Here is a 21,681-nt window from a genome sequence, read left to right on the forward strand (position 1 = left end):
CAAATTTTAATTTAATCTCTTTGTACAGGTATGTGTCTAATTATATATGATCACACAAATGTGATATACGCTTTGTAAGTGCAATGCTCTTTTTCTTTACTTTACCTGACTTCACCAACCTGGACTTTCTTTTCCTCATGGCTTCCCTTCTTTCCACCAACCCAGCGAAAGACGTGATAACCATTAGTGGGGCATCTTCTCTGGGCTCATGTAGCCAAATGTGTATGTGTGGCCACACACATGTATACACATACAGAGCATAAAACTGGCCTTTGTCAGTGAGACTATTTAACTGCTAGAAATGACGTCCTTTCAGCTTCCCACTGTGCGATGTGGATTTATTTGTCCTTTTGAATTTGTCCTGTAGGGATAGGAAGAGGCCATCTTCCTGCCCTGTGCTTTTCTCATTCCTTCCTTTTAGGTACAGGTACTCAGATATCTCTCCTGGACAAGGCCTGTGATCTGATTTTGTATGCAATGATGTAGTATATTGCTTTCACAAAGGGTGTTTATATGCAGCAGTACATTTTCAAAACACTACCACAGTGTGGTTTTTGTTCTGTTTTAAAATACCGGTTCACAGATGGAGCTGCCAGCATATCCTGGGCTGGACACGGGAGGATGAGCACCATTGCCTGATGGTGTCCATAAAGGGCTAGACTTTGTCTGTTACATGGTGTCAGGAGGCAAGAGACGAAATCAGAGGAGGAAGGGGAAGAAGTGAAAACAAGGAAGCTGAGATGAGAAAGCAGTAAACAGTGTGTGCGTCCAGAATGAGTGTTCAGGGCTGTAGTGGCGGAGACGTTAGTGTTGCAGCTGGATCAGGGATGAGTGGGAGAGGAGCCCTGTGGCCCGTGGGTGGGAAGCGGGCCCGGCTGACTCCTGTGCCGCCTCCGTGGGTGTGAGTCGTGGCCACTCCGTGAGAACAGTGAGAGTGGGCTGGGCCGTCAGAGTGCTGCTCCTCTGAGCAGAAGCCAGCATTGGACACGCAGGGCATCCTTACTCTGAGTCTGCCCTGAATCTCAGCAGGTCCTGAAAAGATAGGCCATCTCCATGTGACCCGTCTGGTGGCTCAGATGGAAAAGAATCTGCCTGTAATGCAGGAGACCTGGGTTTGATCCCTCCTGGAAAAGGGAATGGCTACCCACTCAGTGGGAGAACTGAGAGCCTCAGCATACACGCTCTGCGTAGCCATGAGTTAGGGGTGAGTTGGGAATGGTAATGCAGAAGATCATCGGAATGACTCTAGAATGCCTGAATGTGGGACCCCAAAGGGATGCTCTCTAGATGAAAATGTGCAAATTCATGTCATGCAATATTTAGGCTTATAACACTCACTTAATGTCCAAAATGGTATTTATAATGTAGTAAAAAACCTACATAGCACCCAGGTATTTTTGCTTGAAAAATGGTGTATATAGGGGGACACACATATATACAGTATATATATTAGTATAGAAATTATCATAGAAGCTACAGTAGAAATCAGAGGATGTCAAAGAAAAGATAAAGTGGATTTTTTAAATTTTGGTTTGACCAAGGTGAGTCCAATAAAATATTGCTAGAACACCATGGATTAATTTACTGTACAGTACTCAGAGAGGATGCAACTTGATTACCCTTTAAATTAAGGGTGCTTAAAAAGGTGCTTAAACTAACTCACAATAAGAGAAATGCAAAGAGATTGAAATAAAAACTACATTGAGATATCATTCTATTTTCCATTGGATTGACAAAATTCCAATATATTAACATCATGCATTGTCAGTGAAGCTTGGAGAAATGGGCACCCTTTTGAGGGGAATCTGGTCATATCTATCAAAATTATGAATTCATTTACGCTTGAATCCAGTGATCTCATTTCTGGGACATTAGCTTACAGATAAAACCTGAAAAATATAGCAAGTGATAGAGATTCAGGGTTCTTTATTGTGCCAGGTGTTAAGAGGATAAGCCTGGAAATGGCCAAGTAACCTTTGATGGCAGACTGGTTCAGTAAATCATAGTACAGTCACACAATGGAATACAGCTGTGAAATTCAAATGAGGACAGCATCAGTGTTCTGTGGCAAGGTCTCCAGGATGTTTTAGTAAGTGAAGAAAGCAAGTGCAGAGCACTGCCTAGAGTGTGCTACTTCGAATGCAACAAAGGAGGATAACTGGCAAGAGCAGACCATGTTTCTAAATTCCTGGAGCAACAACATCACTCATCATCAGAGAAATGCAAATCAAAACCACAATGAGGTACCATTACATGCCAGTCAGGATGGCTGCTATCCAAAAGTCTACAAGCAATAAATGCTGGAGAGGGTGTGGAGAAAACGGAACCCTCTTACACTGTTGGTGGGAATGCAAACTAGTACAGCCGCTATGGAGAACAGTGTGGAGATTTCTTAAAAAACTGGAAATAGAACTGCCATATGACCCAGCAATCCCACTCCTGGGCATACACACCGAGGAAACCAGACCTGAAAGAGACACGTGCACCCCAATGTTCATCGCAGCACTGTTTATAATAGCCAGGACATGGAAGCAACCTAGATGCCCATCAGCAGATGAATGGATAAGGAAGCTGTGGTACTTATATACCATGGAATATTACTCAGCCGTTAAAAAGAATTGATTTGAATCAGTTCTAATGAGATGGATGAAACTGGAGCCCGTTATACAGAGTGAAGTAAGCCAGAAAGATAAAGAACATTACAGCATACTAACACATATATATGGAATTTAGAAAGATGGTAACGATAACCCTATATGCAAAACAGAAAAAGAGACACAGAAATACAGAACAGACTTTTGAACTCTGTGGGAGAAGGTGAGGGTGGGATGTTTCAAAAGAACAGCATGTATACTATCTATGGTGAAACAGATCACCAGCCCAGGTGGGATGCATGAGACAAGTGCTTGGGCCTGGTGCACTGGGAAGACCCAGAGGAATCGGGTGGAGAGGGAGGGGAGGGGGGATCGGGATGGGGAATACGTGTAACTCTATGGCTGATTCATATCAATGTATGACAAAACCCACTGAAATGATGTGAAGTAATTAGCCTCCAACTAATAAAAATTAAAAAAAAAAAAAAATTCATGGAGCAAGCAAGAAACGTGAGCACTTGGAGTGTCATTGAAGAGGCAACTTGGGCCCAGTAAGAAGTGAGATTAGCTTTGAGAACCAGAAATCAAAGTCAGAGACTGACTTGATGTTAAGTGCAGAGTGTTGGGCCAAGACTGCTGAAGACCCTTGTGCCTGAAATCAGTGATGGATCCTAGGATCAAGGTAGGTTTCAGACTGTGATGAGCATCAAGTGGCAGGTGTGAGGATGGGCGGGATCCATGACTGACTGCTGAGTCTCCAGAAATTGACATCTGCTTGTTTGCAGCAGGTAAAGGATAGGAAGAGTTCAGAGAAGAACCTGATGTTCAGTCTGGGTGATTTGGGACTGTTACTTGTTGAGTATCTTTTTTTTTTTCCTGACTCTTTCTGTAGTCTTACACCAGTGATTAAAGCTATTGTTCTACTCCTAGATTGTTGTAGGAATTGTCCTGAGAAAGTAGGACCAATGTCTGGTAGTATTTTTCCCATCTTCTTAACATTTCAGCCTTTTGACCAAATAGGCGACATTATCAGGGATTTCATGGGAAAAGTTCTATAAAACTTTTGTAAAAGCCTGTCAGTCTCAAAACAGAAAAGATGGGTGCCCTGTGCTTAGAATTGTCTCTAAATCAAACACCAAGGAAGTGCAGGGAAAATTGGTCTGGTTGCTCAGTGGTACAGTGGATTCCAGGGCTCCTGCCCTAGCAACTGCCCTTATTCAGGGCTGCTTCACGTGGCATGCCCCTGCACCCTGATTCACAGCTGCAGCTTTAAAGCAGAAAGTCACATTGAACATGTTGAGCTAAAGTCACATTGAACATGTTGAGCTAAAGTCACATTGAGCGTGTTGAGCTAAAGTCACATTGAGCATGTTGAGCTAGGAGCCTAAAGAGAGCAGATTATGTTTAGTATGTGCTGTCATGCTACATTTTAGAAATATTTTATGTAAAACTTTGCTTTGCACTGCTCAGTTGTCCAGAATAACGCATTACCAGTGATTCTTCAGCAATGGCTATACCGACTTGGTGCATAATATATCACTGAATGTCATGTTCTGAACTCATTTATAACCTAGGAGATGGACTTCCACTTGTGAAAGGAATCCAAATAGATGTGAAACGTGTTTTATTTACTAACAAGCATTTTATATTGGTCTTTAAGCAAAAATTAAATGTAATGTTTTAATAGTGTTTACTGCCTTTCTGATAACATAGAAAACATTTGATCATGTGGAAATTGAAAAGCAATTTCTTTAGGAAAGTAATCTGTAGTTAAATTGAGGTGAATAACAATGATACTAATAGGTACTATTGCTCTTTAATGTGCTAGAGAAAATTCTCGAGTGAAGCATGTTTGTAACAAGGATCATAGTGTTATATTCAGAACTGAAAACTATTGGCTGAAGTAAACACAGTTTTCTGAAAAAATAAAAACCACACAAGTTCAAAATATTTTTTTATACACTGGGTCATAATTAGGTGTGATAATTCCCTCACCTCATGGCTTCCCAATATCCAGGATTGCTCTCTTTTCAGAATGGGTACAGTTTTTGTTTTAGGAGTGGACCTTGTAAGCTTTGAGCCCTACCTCTCTTCCTGTTATAATTATTCTAGTTTGAAGAAAAAGTCAGTCTAACTATCCATGAAATTTCAGTTATTATATCCTTCTATTGTATAGCACTCTTTCATAATATCAAACTGTGTTGCTGTTGAATTTAATTATATTATTTTAAAATTAAAACATTTTATGTTCTAGAATATTTTTATGAAACACAAATTTTAGTGATAAAACCTAGGAATATTGTTTTTGAGAAGGGAACAACCAATTAGCAAAATATCAAATAGCATAAAAAGCTACGCATACATAAATCACTGTTCATTGACATCTCTTGCAGAAAGTTACGGTTAGTTGATATAGAAGAATTTCACAATCGTCAGGATGCATTGGAGCTGTCAACTTTTCAGACAATTGTCATGAAACACATGGAATCTGCCAAAGAGACTCTACTGAAAATGTAAAGTTTTGAAATTTCATGTACTAAAAACATACATTTTAAAATGTGATGATTGAGCTACTATAGTTTAACTGCTTTCAGAAAATCTCATTTTAACGAGTTTGTAATCATTTCTGATTGAGAGTTAAATATGATGTCTTTAACTGCCTTGCTCTGTGATGTCTATCCAGATGTTCTATGCAGCGTAGATAGTATAGAAACTGAGATGGTTATAATTGATTTTTTTTTCAATGTCTTGTTTCTACCCTCTCCTCTGAGGGTAGGGTTGGATAACATGGGTGGGGGGGGGGGGTATGATCATCAACTAATCATTCTCCAGATACTTATTTGAGTCTGCTATGAATACATGCAAGGTAATATGCCTATTATATCTTGACTTTGGATGGAGGATACAGAAGAATTTAAAGATGATTATAGGAGAAAGTATTCTTTAAAGGAGTTTACAGTTGTATTGGGAGGTTAGACCTATCAAATGAGAATTAAACAGCATTTTGATTTGGCCCTTCAAAATGCAATAGCCACATATGATAATTATTGATACTGGTGCCAGATAATATGTTCTGAAACAGTACAGGAAAATTGTCTCTGTTAGAGGTCATTAAGTTATTGCAAATAGAACATTAAAATTGGATCACATTTAAGATAACAGGGGACATGAAACTCCAGCTTGGTTTTATGATTTCTGAAAGGCACTTAGAAAGGTATCTTTAAACAGCTTACAGCTAAATCTTTCCTTTATGTTTTTTCTTCACTAATACATTAGAAGCAAATTCTTTGTTTGATATTACTTGAAAGAACTTTCGATTTTTATATAGTATTAGTATTTATTTCTTATAAAAAATAGAGAAGTGTAGAATGAAACTTCATAATTAATTGCAGAGAAGGATATGACCTCATAAGCGCAGAATAAAAATAAATATAACTTATTCTATAACTTTGGGGTTCTACCCCAGGAATACATTTCCACTGAAAATTTTAGTAGACTGGATGTCAAAGCAAAGAGTAGAGGATAAGCCTTTATTGAATTATTTTGCTGACAGATTTAGATTGATTAACTGTATCTCTTGATGCTGCGTAATTGATTCTGAGGGAAGAACGCTCTGACCATACCTTAAATAGGGAGCCAGAATGTGTTTTATCATGGCTGAAAGGCAGAACATCAGCTTGCCACAGTGGAGAAACAATTAGCAAATGATTAGTTATGACATCTATGCCAAACCCTCAAGTCTTCTTCGTCCTCATCCTCCTCTTCAACTCAGCAGTTGCTGTAGGTCTCTAAGCCGCCTTCTCTAAGTCTCTGTTTTGTGCCTCTGTGTCTATTTCTTTTTTGATCTCTTTTTCTGACTCTACTTAATCTTACTATCTTCTCTAAGCGTAGAGGCTGTGCAGGTATTTGCTTTCATTTTTCTTCTCTATATTCTCAACAGTTTCATGATTTCTTCTCTCTTAGCTGTCTTAAGAGCTTATGTTTTCTGAGCTCTGTGTCCCTCATAAAATTTCTGCTGTATATCTCCAGCTGAATGAAATGTCAGGACCTGATTCTCAGCATTTCCATAACAGTATTTACTCTTTATTCCAGACCTGCCATTCTTCTTTTTCTGGACCATTCCCAGGCCAAGTTGATACGTTTTTTACTTTACATCATCAACATCCTCACCATCCCCAGCCTGCCTCCAGCCATATTCAGTGTATCTCTAACTATTCTTTTTTTGTTGAGATACATTTCACTTCTCTTCATCTCTTGTCTGAGCTACTGGAAACTTCTCTGTCGCCTTAGTATCTGCTGTATCTGGCTTCGCTCTCTCCCCTTAGTATTTGCTACTGTCCTCTTTACCTGTTGCTTTAGCAGTCGTGCCCCATTGCAGAAGGATATGCTGTCTATTCATAGAGCACAAGCTTGTCCCGAGTTCTTGTGTTTAGCTCCCAAGTTCTGCAAAGTCCTGCATACTTTCCCCCACTTACTTATTCCTATTTTCTAATCTGTTGGCTCTGTTACGGATAGCAAAATGATTAGATATATTAGACCTACCTCTCCCACCTATTTTTCATATCTTCTACTTCAGATCCTTTTCTCAAGGTCTTTTTCACTTCACTTTTATCTATTCTTTAGTGGAATTGCCCTCTTCACTATAAAACTCTTTTCCATTACTTGTAGAAAATATGTCTCTATCCTTTGATTTCAAATGTAGCTGCTTTTCTGCTATGACACGTTGGCTTCCTTATTCTAAAAGATAAAGGATTATGTCATATTTTTCATATCTCCTGACGCACTGTCCCTAGCACAGAGGCACAAAACATGTATTTGTTAAAGGGACAAATACATACATTTAAAACTTTGATCTCTCTTGGAGCATTCAGGTAATTCCTGAACTTATATTGACTGCTTAAAAATTCTATCTTATAAAAGAGGTACAAATATTCCTTAATTTTACTGTTGGACTGTGGTTTTCTAAACTGAAAACTTGGCTTATCACAATGTGTCTGTGAATATGAAATTCATTGTTTTCCTTTTATTACAAGGATGCATATATATTTGAAACTTGTTTTAAATAAGTCACTCTTTTAGAATTTCTCATTGGAGGATAAGAAAAGAACATACTTGATTTGGTTGTTTTGTATCTTGTTTTCAACTAACATTGTGAAATAGAATAGCATAAAATACCAAGTGGGTTGAACCAAAAAAGGCCTCCCTTGATTTAATGTTACTCACATTTTAGCTTTAAATTGACAAATCCATGGGAGGCATGCCTTGTAATATCCAGTAAAGATAATTTTTATAATATCCAAAGAGTGTCACACATGGAGTTCAAGTTACGTTTTTATCACAGCATCATGTCATTGAGCCATTTTCCATTGTCTATGATTAAAATTTCTTAGGAGGGATGAAATATGCTAGCACTTACATTTCAGAAAGTGGATAATGTCACTTGGCAATATACCTCTCTATGAAGACCTATGGATGTTCAGAAGTTACTGTTAATGTAAGAGAAGTAATTCACTGAAAGTATTAACTTTTAAAAGTCTTCTGTTCTTTGAAGGTGGTTTCCAGAAGTGCAGAATATTTATTACCAAGGTAATAAAAAAAAACTATTGCCAACCGGTGAGAGCAGTGCCAAAATGGAATCTTTTTTCAACTGCGCTGCTACGCTTATGACTTTGCAGTTGCAAGAGCTCGCTTTGGTTTCCATGCAAGATTTCACAGACTTAATTGCACAACCCCCAGTAAGTAAGATTCAGTCATACCAGTATTCACTCACCAACTTATTCTCAGTTCCTTCAGAGTGGATAATTACAACTCTTACCAGTGAGAGATCAGAAAGTATATATTTAGACCTATGACACTTACCTGTTTTAGAATATATTATTATTATTATTATTACTATTATATTAGTGAGGTTAATGGGAATTAGTGAAAATTCCCATCATTGGGAAGTTTAGATCATGATGACTGGGGAAGGTTTCTTCAAACAACTCTTTTCTTTCTGTAAGAAGGTCCTGAAACAGGGTGAGCAGTCTGGAATTTGAATATTCTCTTCTTGGGCTCCTTCTTGCATGATTCTAGAGCCTCACTGCCATACACATCTTCCTTTTTCTGGCATCTTGACCCTATAGTAGATACCAACAGGTCTAGTTGGGAATGGCTCTTATCTTTTTTGGTTCAGCTCCTGCTTGGGTTAACTGTCTAGGTCATGAGAGGAAGGGTGTATTCTAACTTGGACCAGTGCCATCCTTAGTCTCTCACAATTGATATGCATATTTATGGATACTTTATAATATGTATATTTTATATAATTTCTTTGTTGCAGGATTCTATTAGAGCCTTTGAACATCCAGGTTTTGTCATGAGGCTGATTCTTGATAACGACACCATTAAGTTTGAACCTGATTTCAATGATTATGTAGACATCTTTCTAAATGTTTATGATGTCATGATTAAGGCTGTCAATTTTGTGCCAAGAGTTGAGACAAAATTGTATTCCAAATGGGTAAGTAGCAACGATATTCTGATTGCTTGAATTTGCATGGCAGTATTTCCTTCAAATAACTTCTAAAAGGTGTAGACTGGTAACTTCTGCTTAACAGAATATAATTGACTTAATCACATTGGCTTATAAGGCAGTATTGCTTGAAAATATACTATTTTCCCATTAGCTTCTCTTTAATACCAGTTTCTTAGGCCAGTCTTTCATTGAACTCAGCTGAAAACTTTCTGAAGGGGAAGAATTAAAGTTGTGATCAGGTCTGAAGCTATCAATGAGCATTTTCTGTCACACTTCTACATGCTGTTGACCACTAGTAAATGCTTTTCCAGCTTTGCAAAACACTGCTTCTAATGATTACCTTCCTCATACTCATTTATCCAGGAATAGTCATGTCGCCTTACTTCCAAATCATAGATCCTACTTCTCTTCTCTCTTTGGCTAAATATTTAGCAACATTCTGCTGAACTACAATATTTCAACAGTAGTTATTGCAATCTAGTATATGAAATGAGCATGTCTGAAAATTCATTTACTTAAAAGCTTTTCAAGTTTCCTAAGTCCAACCATTAACTTTCTTTTTCCTTTTTTATTTTTTTAATAGTTTATGAGTATTTCATGCATAAAAAGAATACAGGACTGTTTAAAGTTTTAAGACTAATGTTTAAAGTTTTAAGTAGTAATAAAGTTAACAGCTTCATGCCTTCAATCTAACTTATACAATGACTGTGACCTTTAAGCTCTGCCCCTCAGTTGCCCTTCCCTGTTCATAGTTCTGTTCTTCTACCTTCTAGCAAAGGACGCACTATCTTGCATTTTGTAGTTATTATTCTGAATTTTTAAAGATAAACTTACTATCAATACATGACTGCATATTTTAAAAATTTCTTTTTAGTTTTTCCATATTGTTGTATAGATGGAGTCAGCTTATAAATAGTCCATGACTTGTTTTATTTTACTTAACATTGTGATTGTGACATTATTCATTTTGAGAATATTATTGTCTCCATAGATCTAACTTTTTTATTTTTACTTTCTCAGGGCCCATTAACTTCTTTTTTCAACTAGGCCTGATCATTTTTGATAGTCTCTTATACTTAGTTATGCATTCATTATTCTTCTCTGTTTGCTGATCTGCATCCTGCTCTTGGTGGTTTATTTCTGTAAGTGCTTTTCCTTTATACCTATGGCCTTGTACAACTGAGAACTTTATGCAGGACATCTTTGAGGCCTTGGTTTGAATCGGTTCCTCTGGAATTTGCATATTGATATGTGCTCTTAAGGCCCCTGCAAACCCAGTACCCTTTTAGACAAATTTTTTGCCTGAGGATTTGGTGGACAATACTGATAGTGTGAATGTTTACCCATATCTGTATGAGAACAGATTTGTGGTTACAAATTCTTAAGACAACCACTATTTTTCTTCTCCACTGAAAAACAAGGCCTAGATAAGACATTTTCTCTTTCTTGTCCCCTCAGCTTGCAGCATTCTGAAATTTTATGTCCTGAGAACCCTCATTTTGAGGTTGTGTCACCTCTCAAGGTTTCTGGTTCCTGTGGGGATACCTGTTATGACTTCCCACCTTACTTATTTTGTGATGAATATTAATAAGATTCACGTTGTTGTTGTTCAGTCACTAAGTCATGTCCAATTCTTTGTGACCCCATGGACTGCAGCACACCAGGCTTCCCTCTCCTTCACTATCTACCGGAATTGCTCAAACTCATGTCCATTGAGTCAGTGATGCTATCCAATGATCTCATCCTCTGCCATCCCCTTCTCCTCCTGCCTTCAGTCTTTCCCACCATCAGGGTCTTTTCCACTGAACTAGCTCTTTGCATCAAGTGGCCGAAGTACTGGAGCTTCAGCTTCAGCATCAGTTCTTCCAGTGAATATTCAGGACTGATTTCCTTTAGGACTGACTGGTTTGATCTCCTTGGAATCCAAGGGGCTCTCAAGAGTCTTCTTCAGCACCACAGTTCGAAAGCATCAATTCTCTGGCACTCAGCCTTCTTTAGGGTCCAACTCTCATATCCATACATGACTATTGGAAAAACCATAACTTTGACTATAGGGACCTTTGTCAGTAAAGTCTGTGCTTTTTAATATGCTCTGTAGGTTTATCATAACTTTTCTTCTCAGGAGCAAGCATCTTTTAATTTCATGGCTGCAGTCAGTGTCCACAGTGGTTTTGGAGCCCAAGAAAATAAAATCTGTCACAGTTTCCACTTTTTCCCCCCTCTGCTTGCTATGAAGTTGTGGTGCCAGATGCTGTGACCTTTGTTTTTTGAATATTGAGTTTTAAGCCAGGTGATCCTTTTTCACCTTCATCAAGAGACTCTTTAGTTCCACTTCATTTTTTGCCATTAGCGTGGTGTCATATGCATATATAAGGTTGTTGTTATTTCTCCTGGGCGATCTTGATTCCAGCTTGTGATTCATCCAGCCTGGCATTTTGAATGATAAACTATGCATGTAAGTTAAATAAGCAAGGTGACAATATACTGCCTTGTTGTACTCCTGTGCCAATTTTGAACCAGTCCATTGTTCCACGTCTGGTTCTAACTGTTGCTTCTTGACCTGCACGTAAGTTTCTCAGGAGACAGATAAGGTGGTCTGGTATTCCCATCTCTTTAAGAATTTTCCGCAGTTTGTTGTGATCCACACAGTCAAAGGCTTTCATGTAGTCAGTGAAGCAGAAGTAGATGTTTTTCTGGAACTCCCTTGGTTTCTCTGTGATCCGATGGATGTTGGCTGCTTGAGCTCTGGTTCCTCTGCCTTTCATAAATCCAGCTTGTTTATCTGGAAGTTCTTGGTTCATGTACTGTGGAAGTACAGCTTGAAGGATTTTGAGCATTACCTTGCTAGCCTGTGAAATGAGCGCAATTGTATGGCAGTTCGAACATTCTTTGGCATTGCCTTTTTTGGGGATTGGAATGAAAGCTGACCTTTTCCAGTCCTGTGGCCACTGCTGCGTTTTCCAAATTTGCTGGCATACTGAGTGTGGCATTTTAACAGCATCATCTTTTAGGAATTCCATCACTTCCACTAGCTTTGTTTGTAGTGATGCTTCCTAAGGCCCACTTGACTTCACATTCCAGGATGTCTGGCTCTAGGTGAGTAGCCACACCATTGTGGTTTTCTGGGTTGTTAAGACCTTTTCTGTACAGTTCTTCTGTCTATTCTTGCCACCTCTTCGTAATCTCTCTGCTTCTGTCAGTTCCTTGTCATTTCTGTCCTTTATTGAGTCCATCTTTGCATGAAATGTTCTCTTGGTATCTCTAATTTTCTTGGAGAGATCTCTAAGTCTTTCCCATTCTACTGTTTTCCTCCATTTTTTGCACTTTTCACTTAGGAAGGTTTTGTCTCTTGTTATTCTCTGGAATTCTGCATTCAGTTGAGTGTGTATTTCCCTTTCTCTTTTACCTTTTGTGTCTCTTCTTTCCTCAGCTGTATGTAAGGTCTCCTCAGACTGCCGCTTTGCCTTCTTGCCTTTCTCTTTCTTCAGACTGGTTTTGGTCACCATCCCCTGTACAGTGTTATGAACCTCCACCCACAGTCCTTCAGGCACTCTGTCCACCAGATCTAATCCCTTGAATCTATTTATCATCTCCACTGTATAATCATAAGGGATTTGATTTAGATCATACCTGAATGGCCTAATGGTTTTCCCTACTTTCTTCAGTTTAATCCTGAATTTTGTAATAAGGAGCTCATGATCTGAGCCACAGTCAACTCCTAGTCTTTTTGTTGTTGTTGTTGACTGTATAGAGCTTCTCCATCTTCAGATTGATTATGTTCTTTGCAGTTGATTTCATTGTTGATCGTCTGGTGATGTCCATGTGTAGAGTAGTCTTTTGTCTTGTTGGAAAAGGGTGTTTGATATGACAGTGTGTTCTCTTGACAAAACTCCCTTAACCTTTGCCCTGCTTCATTTTGTACTCTGTGGCCAAATGTGGCTGCTACTCCAGGAATCTCTTGATTTTCTCCTTTTGCCTTCAATTCCCTGTGATGAAAATGATATCTTTTTTGGTGTTAGTTCTAGAATGACTTGTAGGTCTTCATAGAACCATTTAAGTTCAGCTTCTTCAGCATTAGTGGTTGGGGCATAGATTTGGATTTCTATGATGTTGAATGGTTTGCCTTGGAAACCAATCAAGATTATTTTGTAGTTTTTGAGATTGCACCAAAGTACTGCATTTTGGATTCTTTTTTTGAGCATGAGGACTCCTCCATTTCTTCTAAAAGACTCATGTCCATGGTAGTAAATATAATGGAATCAGTAAACTAAAATGGACAAGCTTCACATTAGACCCAACAATTCCACATTGCATAAATTTCATAATATGTATTTATTTATACTAAAGTTCTTTTTCAGAAAGGACACTAAGTATCTGCTGTGCCCCAAGAGTAGGGTTGAGATGATGGTGATGGTGGTGGGATTCACTAATGTTCTTATGAAGCATCTAGTTCTTAAAAAGTGTGATTTCCTGAAATGCCCACTAAGGGACATAGTGGGCAAATGCACCCTGGATACCTGAACGAATCACCCAGTTTGCTGAGGAATCATTTGATATTATCACTTTAAAAGCTGTAGGGTATTCAACTACTGGCAATGATTTTTGTTTGTGATAGTTAAAAATCCCTTCTCTGAAAAACAGGCAGAGAGAGAGAGAGAGAGTGTGTGTGTGTGTGTGTATTTAAAGTGTATCTTGGTTCGAGATAATAAACCATATTTGCACATTTACTTGTCCTCTTATTTAAAAAGAGGAGGCAAGCTGTTGAGATTTGTTTGCTTACTTAAAATTTTTGTCTGATAATATTCTTGCCCATGTTATTCTAATGGTGGTAGCAGAATACAAATTTTGCAACTAGGGATTTTAGCCTGTTCTAGTTGCTGTTCACAGAATCAAAACTCAGGATCCAATCAATGAGTAAACAGTCTTTCTTTGTTCCAGATAGATTACTTCTCAAGGTGACTAAGTATTGTGATCAAAGACTATAATCAAATGACACTGAACTGACTTATTTAAAAAAAAATAATGTACAATGCAAGCACTACTTTTTAAGCTAGCATATACAGTTGCACAAATAAAATGTGGATTTTGCTGTTTTGATATTCTAATTTTAATTTGTGCATGTTCTCAAGTGACTGCTCTTTCATCTATACAGAAAAACAAAACACACCTAGATAGCCTCTAAGAAAAACAAAACATTATATGAAACCTAAATATTTAAAACATGCTGTGATTAGACTGAATTTCCTTCTGTAGACATAGACTGGAAAAGTCAGAGTACCTTGGGAGTAAAAAGACAATATGCTAAGATGGGCATTTTTACACAGCTAAACGACATGGTGTGCTTACTTGGCGGCTCAGCAGTCAAGAGTTCACCTGCAATGCAGGAGATGTGTCTTTTATCTCTGTGCCAGAGAGATCCCCTGGAGAAGGGAATGGCTACTCACTCCAGTATTCTTGCCTTGGAAATCCCATGGACAGAGGAGCCTGGCAGGCTACAGTCCATGGTCTTGCAAAAGAGCTGGACCTGACTTAAGCGACTAAATAGCAAAACACAAATGATATGGTTACCTTAATTTAAGGTATTTTAAATGACTCATATAGTTTTTATCCCTTTGTTTAGGAAAGTAAGTCTAAACCAACAATCTTGAAGCCAATAATTCTGGATGAAATTGTTGAAGCTCACAAAGAAAAGATTAAGGAGGTGGTTATGCGTGAGAGCGTGGCACCCATTGAGCACCTCAGATTTTATGACAAGTATGATTTTTTAATTACCAGAAAAGCTGAGCAAGATGCTGATGCTTTCCTTGCAGAAAATCATCATTATGAGAGAATAATACAAGAAATTCGCAAATACCAAAAACTCATAGAGGATATACAGTACACATCTAGAAAGGTAAATCACCCATTTTGTACAACTGTTCTTTGTACCTAGTGATCTTTTCCCTGATTTATTATGATGTATTTCTACACTGTACAGTGAAAGAATTAGACCATTATTATCAACGGATAACTATTTACTGGACTTTTCTACATGCCAAGCATTGTGGTAAGCCCTGGCTATATGGACATAGACAAAACACAAGGTTCTTCTGCTCAGAGAGCTGAAAGTCTACCCTGCAAGCCTGACTTTTAAATACTTTCTTTAATATGACCCTTCAAAAATATTAAGAACTAATTTTTTAAATTGCTTTGGTGTTTATAAATACTTTGGGATAATGGCAATTATACTAAAATGTATATTTGGAAAACTCAGCAAATTTGGAAAACTCAGCAGTGGCCACAGGACTGGAAAAGGTCACTTTTCATTCCAATCCCAAAGAAAGGAAGTGCCAAAGAATTCTCAAACTACCGCACAATTGCACTCATCTCACACGCTAGTAAAGTAATGCTCAAAATTCTCCAAGCCAGGCTTCAGCAATACGTGAACTATGAATTTCCAGAAGTTCAAGCTGGTTTTAGAAAAGGCAGAGGAACCAGAGATCAAATTGCCAACATTCGCTGGATCATCAAAAAAGCAAGAGAGTTCCAGAAAAACATCTATTTCTGCTTTATTGACGATGCCAAAGCCTTTGATTGTGTGGATCACAATAAACTGTGGAAAATTCTGAAAGAGATGGGCATACCAGACCAGCTGACCTGCCACTTTAGAAACCTGTATGCAGGTCAGGAAGCAACAGTTAGAACTGGACATGGAACAACAGACTGGTTCCAAATAGGAAAAGGAGTACGTCAAGGCTGTATATTGTCACCCTGCTTATTTAACTTATATACAGAATACATCATGAGAAACGCTGGGCTGGAAGAAGCACAAGCTGGAATCAAGATTGCTGGGAGAAATATCAATAACCTCAGATATGCAGATGACACCACCCTTACGGCAGAAAGTGAAGAAGAACTAGAGCCTCTTGATGAAAGTGAAAAAAGTTGGCTGAAAGCTCAACATTCAAAAAACAAAGATCATGGCATCCGGTCCCATCACTTCATGGCAAAACGGTGGGGAAACAATGGAGACAGTGGCTGACTTTATTTTTCTGGGCTCCACAATCGCTGCAGATGGTGATTGTAGCCATGAAATTAAATGACGCTTACTCCTTGGAAGGAAAGTTATGAGCAACCTAGACAGCATATTAAAAAGCAGAGACATAAAAAATAAATAAATAAATAAAAAGCAGAGACATTACTTTGTCAACAAAGGTCCATCTAGTCAAGGCTATGGTTTGTCCAGTGGTCATGTATATATGTGGGAGTTGGACAATAAAGAAAGCTGAGTGCAGAAGAATTGATGCTTTTGAACTGTGGTGTTGGAGAAGACTCTTGAGAGTCCCTTGGACTGCAAGGAGATCCAACCAGTCCATCCTAAAGGAGATAAGTCCTGGGTGTTCATTGGAAGGACTGATGCTGAAGCTGAAACTCTAATACTTTGGCTACCTGATGCGAAGAGCCAACTTATTGGAAAAGACCCTGATGCTGGGAAAGATTGAGGGCAGGAGGAGAAGGGGATGACAGAGAATGAGATGATTGGATGACATCATCGACTCGATGGACTTGGGTTTGGGTGGACTCTGGGAGTTGGTGATGGACAGAGAGGCCTGGTGTGCTGCGGTTCATGGGGTCGCAAAGAGTCAGACACGACTCAGCGACCTAACTGAACTGATAGTAAAATGTGGTTACTTCTGTTTAGTAGGAGACTGGTAATTAAACGTTTTATTCTTTTGTCCTTTTTTAAATATTTTCCAAAATTGCTACCATGAACAGTCATTACTTTTTGTACAGAGCATATACAACTTTTAAATCCCACACTGTCTATGTTTCAATAACTCAGTTCTCCAAAGTTTTTATATCCATTATTGTCCTGAAATAGAATTGGCTTAAGATATTCTATTCAAGGAGATTTACTGAGAAGATAGTGGTAGAGTATTTTAAAAAGCCAGCCTACATCATATTTAAAAAAAAAACCAGCTCAAGTGTATTAGATCACATACACAAATCAATATTGTGGAAAAGGCAAAATTGTGGGAATCATTTATGTCATTTCATGTTTATTAAACTTTTAATACCCAACATTGCAGACTGTTCGTTTAGGAATGTTTGAAATGCGCTGTGAGGAATTAATCAGAGCTTTGGTGAGGCGAGCAGATGTCATTTGTGGAAAACTTATTGCTAAAATGTTCAGAGATCATCAGGAAGTAAATACAAGGTATTGTTTGTAATACTTTTATTTGGTGGGGGGGTGGTTTAAATAGAGTCAGCTGTCAACTAAAGTGATGGATAAAGCAGTGTCATAAATGACCTAAAAGAAAAGATAAAGCCAAACTTATTTCTACTTTAATCTATTTAGTATCTTTTTTTCACCGTGAATATGTCTTCCCAGGTGTCTGAATTAAGGGGGTATTAAAGTGCATTTGCATTTCTTTTGTACAAGTCATGTGGACATTATCTAACTTTACATTTTTAAATTTGTGTAATCAGTACACAGAGTGAATTTTCAAAGTGGATATTCATAGTAGTTGTCAAGGATCCCAAATTTGGAACATCATTTTACAGTAATTACCCTTCATGTCCATGGGAACGTGTTACCTTAACTATAAACTCATTTGTTGCCCAACCTGGAGATTTTAAGGAAAACTAACTCTTGTTAAGTAAACTCAAAAATGCTAATGTGTAAAGCAGAATATCTATTTAAGACTAGAAGTGTAATTAGTGTAGTTTTCTGACACTGGTGATAATGTGGCTCCAGGAACCTCTTTTCCTGGTATCAGTTACATGGAATAAATCCCCAAAATAATCAGAATTTTTATAGTTATAGTGTTAGAGGAAATATCATTAAAAAGAATATTTCTTTTAGCCTGTGTAGAAGCCTGGAGGAAGGTCAGGCACAGCATTAGGGACATAGACTATGAACAAAACTGCTGAAGTTACGTTGCAGAAGTGGACACCCAATCCAGTAAATTACAACAGGATGTATCGAACCACAGAAAAAGAGCAGTAGGGAAGGAAATGATCAATTTCCTTTCACAGTGAAGGTTGGAGGAGAGGGGAAAATCAGGGAAGGCTGAAAAGTGGCAGTGATACATGAATTCATTTTGAAGATTGAGTAGGAGTCCAGCAGGTGAGCAGTGTCGGTGAAAGAATCCCAGTTAGAGAATACAGTATGTTGAAGGAAGTGAGGTATGAAATGGCTGATGTGCTCCAGGAGCAAGGCGTGGGTTGTGTTGCTTTCACAGATACTGTGAGAGATGAGAGGTGGGGTTGGGGGGAGGCTGAAGAGGGTGGCACCGCATGAAAAAGGGCTAGGACTTGGGTGGCTTATCTGAGACCCAGAATCATATATTCATCTTAAAGTACCTTTTCCTCTGAAAGGGTAGAATAGTGAATAAGTCTTTTACTTATAACATTTCATGCTGAGTGAAATATTTAATTTCATAGCTATTTCCCTGCCTCTTAGCTGCCCTTAGAGCTCATGCCAGTTCTACTTTTTCCCTTTTTCTCCTAAGTATGCCTCTCACCAGACTCACAGTATGTACAGAGGACACACCAGGACTGTTATAGGAACTGTTAGATTCAAATACCCTCAACTGCTTGCTCTCATGTGTTTCAACTCACCTCTGCACGGACCCCTTCCCCTCTGGCTCCCCACATTCTCACAGGGCAAGAGTCTGGCAACCATTCAATGTTCTTGTCTCCACCCATAAGCTCAGCCTCATTGCCTCCCATCTCCCAGGACCTGTGTTTTTGAGTTGTCCCCTCTGTGTCTCATCTTAAATCTCTTGTTCATTTTTTGATTCTGCCTCTGAAATTTGCAAACATGTTCAAAACCCTCTTCCATTCTCCATCCTCCACTTCAGCTCCACATCCTCCACCATCACCATCCATTCCGTCTCTTTCACCTCAGCCAATCTTCTTGAATAAATTTCTGTGCGTTATCTCAACTTTCTTAACCTCTCACAACTCTTTTTTTTTGAAATTTCATGGTAAGTTCATTATTTGTATTGCCCACAACTCAAGTCAGTAGGAACTATTTGCATGCTACCAGAAGTTTCTGAGCACACCAGCCCATTTTAACCGTGCCTTCCAAGTTGACCACTTTTTGTGCCATCTCAGCTAAATCTCTGGTAGCATCCTTGAAACTCTAGGTTGGAAGTGATTGTTCATGGTCTTGTCTTTCATACTGGAATGTGGACTGTCTGAGAACCATTACTACATCTTCCACGTTTCTGTATCTCTGTCACTTAATACAGTAGTTAGGAACATGATGAATGATCATTAAAAGTGTATTGAATGAATAAGTGAGCACAAATTTGCTTTTAATTAATTAGATGTCATATATGTAAGATAATCTAACTGTATTTCTCGTGTAATGGAATTTTAAAATAGTATACATGAATATATTTAGGAATAAAATTTATTTATATAAATGGCTTTTGTCTGGTTTTTCAGATTATGTGAGGAATTTGAGAAGATATCTGAAAAAGCTCTTAGCACACCTCCAAATACAGCAGAACTGATGGAAATGAAGGTATTGTTTATAAGCTCTGTATGTGTGTATGAGTAAATCGTTTTGCTTATTTTTCCCAGTTTTTTATAATTATTGACATGATAATATAATAACAAATCACTCCAAAAGTTAAAACAGGGGCTTAAAATTGTAAGTTACACACATACACTCTCTCTCTGTTTCTCTCTCTCTGAAGCTTTGTGATGCAGGCTGGATACTCCTAGATGGTTCTGACTTAGTCAGATTGACTTTCTCAGTTGGATTGACCATTATCCTTGTCTTCAGTGACTTTCTTCTGCTCCGCTTTCCTCTCAAACCTCAGCAGTCTCACCTGCGTGTTTTCGTGGGCTGATAGAGACAGAAAAGCAAGCCCAGTTGCGCGTATGGTTTTTAAATTTCTCCTTGTGTCAGAATAGCGAGTAGCCTATTGACCAAAGCAAGTCACATGGCCACAGAGTCCGTGAGAGGACACTCTAAGATTAGATAGTGGAAGAGGTGAGATATTGGAGTTATTAATGCAGTTGTCTGTCTACAAGGATTTTTTTTTTTTTTTTTTTTTTTTTTACAAGGATCTTTTTGAGAGCACTATTAATAATCATTACTATGCTAACAGGCATAAATCTGGGCTGTCTTGGGAAACCTGAGATATGTGGTCATCCTTCATTTTTTAAACCAATGAATGTTTAATCCTTAAGTAATATTTTGCTTTGTTTTCTATAGGTTATCTTTTATTCTATCATATATTAAACATTTCTTTGGTAGTTTGCTGAAAAATATTTGGAGCTTCGGACTTATGGTACTGAAAATATTAGCTAAGTCTCCTATGCTTGAGGTCTGCCTGATGGTAAATAAAATAATATAAGACACCTGGCTAATCATCTTTTATTTTGTTCCTTTTCCATTTGTATAACATTAAGCTTTTATAGGAGCTTTTTTTCCCCTTTTCTAGCAATCACAAGATCCAAAATAGAACCTTGTGTTTCTAGATTTTAAAATATTTAAGCAAACCCAGCAAAACGTGTAAAATCATTCAAAAGTTTGTATAGGTAAGAAATTACAAAAGGAGTTCAGATGATTATGTACATTAAATTAATCAGTTGAAAATGTTGTTAAAATCATTAGAACCAACTTTTATATACAGCCTCTCTCTATATTTCCTCTATTTCCTTTTCAAGTATTTATACTTGGATTGGGGATCTTGGCACCTGAATGTATATGTGTGTATCAAATACAAACATGCCTATGTTACTTTTTTTAGAATCTTTTGTATTTTATGTTAGTTATTGTAAAAATGATATTTTAATATGAATGATTTTAAAGGTAGCTAGAGAGTTCCATAGCTGGAAATTCTTTTGAAAAGTAATGAATATTGAGTATGAAGAGTGTTATTTATTTACCCCCTTAGCTATCACTGGAATTATATAGCAACTTGGAGTTATTTGGTGTGAATTTCTGTTTATAGCAACATTTAACAGAATTAGCAAATAGGACTCACTACTTGATGTTATATTTCTGTATCTTGAAAAAGTTTATTTCTGTAAGGTCATAAACATCTCATTTTACTCAATACAGAACTCAGTCATTTTTTATCAGTAAAAGGAAATAAAAATCCAGTTGTTTGACTGCTTAGAAAGCTGATTAACCAAATTGCAAAAATGCATTTTCAATTAGACCTTTATTTGAATTTGCAACCAAAAAAACAGCCTAATTAGAGTGACATATGAAAGATTCCAAGACAATGTCTTTTTTTTTTAACTGAAGGATAATTGCTTTACAGTATTGCACTGATTTCTAAAGTATCAGCATGAATCAGCCATAGATTTTCCCATGTCCCCTCCCACCTCCCTCCCCACCCCACTCCTCTAGGTTGTTACCAGCCCCAGCCTGAGTTCCCTGAGTCAGGCAGCAAATTACCACTGGCTATCTATTTTACATGTGATAATGTATGTCTCCACGTTACTCTCTTTTTTTTTTTAATTTATAAAAGTGAAAAATAATATGGAATTGTATGAAATAAAAGTTCCTCTTTTCCATAATTTCTTTCTTCGTGGGTAATGGTTCTCTCCAATTGTGTGTGT

General features: G+C 37.8%; 1 protein-coding gene across 1 annotated transcript in view; it reads left to right on the forward strand.

Annotated features, from left to right (window-relative positions):
* DNAH7 (dynein axonemal heavy chain 7) overlaps window positions 1-21,681 on the forward strand; it is a 251,585-nt gene that overhangs the window by 43,905 nt on the left and 185,999 nt on the right. Inside the window, exons 10-15 of the mRNA XM_043444898.1 lie at window positions 4,988-5,107; window positions 8,146-8,329; window positions 8,914-9,093; window positions 14,729-15,001; window positions 17,178-17,305; window positions 19,546-19,624. Of these exons, the coding sequence (XP_043300833.1) occupies window positions 4,988-5,107; window positions 8,146-8,329; window positions 8,914-9,093; window positions 14,729-15,001; window positions 17,178-17,305; window positions 19,546-19,624 (964 nt within the window). The remainder of the gene's footprint in view (window positions 1-4,987; window positions 5,108-8,145; window positions 8,330-8,913; window positions 9,094-14,728; window positions 15,002-17,177; window positions 17,306-19,545; window positions 19,625-21,681) is intronic.

This window comes from Cervus canadensis, chromosome 24 (genome assembly GCF_019320065.1).
Source record: "Cervus canadensis isolate Bull #8, Minnesota chromosome 24, ASM1932006v1, whole genome shotgun sequence".
NCBI lineage: Eukaryota > Metazoa > Chordata > Mammalia > Artiodactyla > Cervidae > Cervus > Cervus canadensis.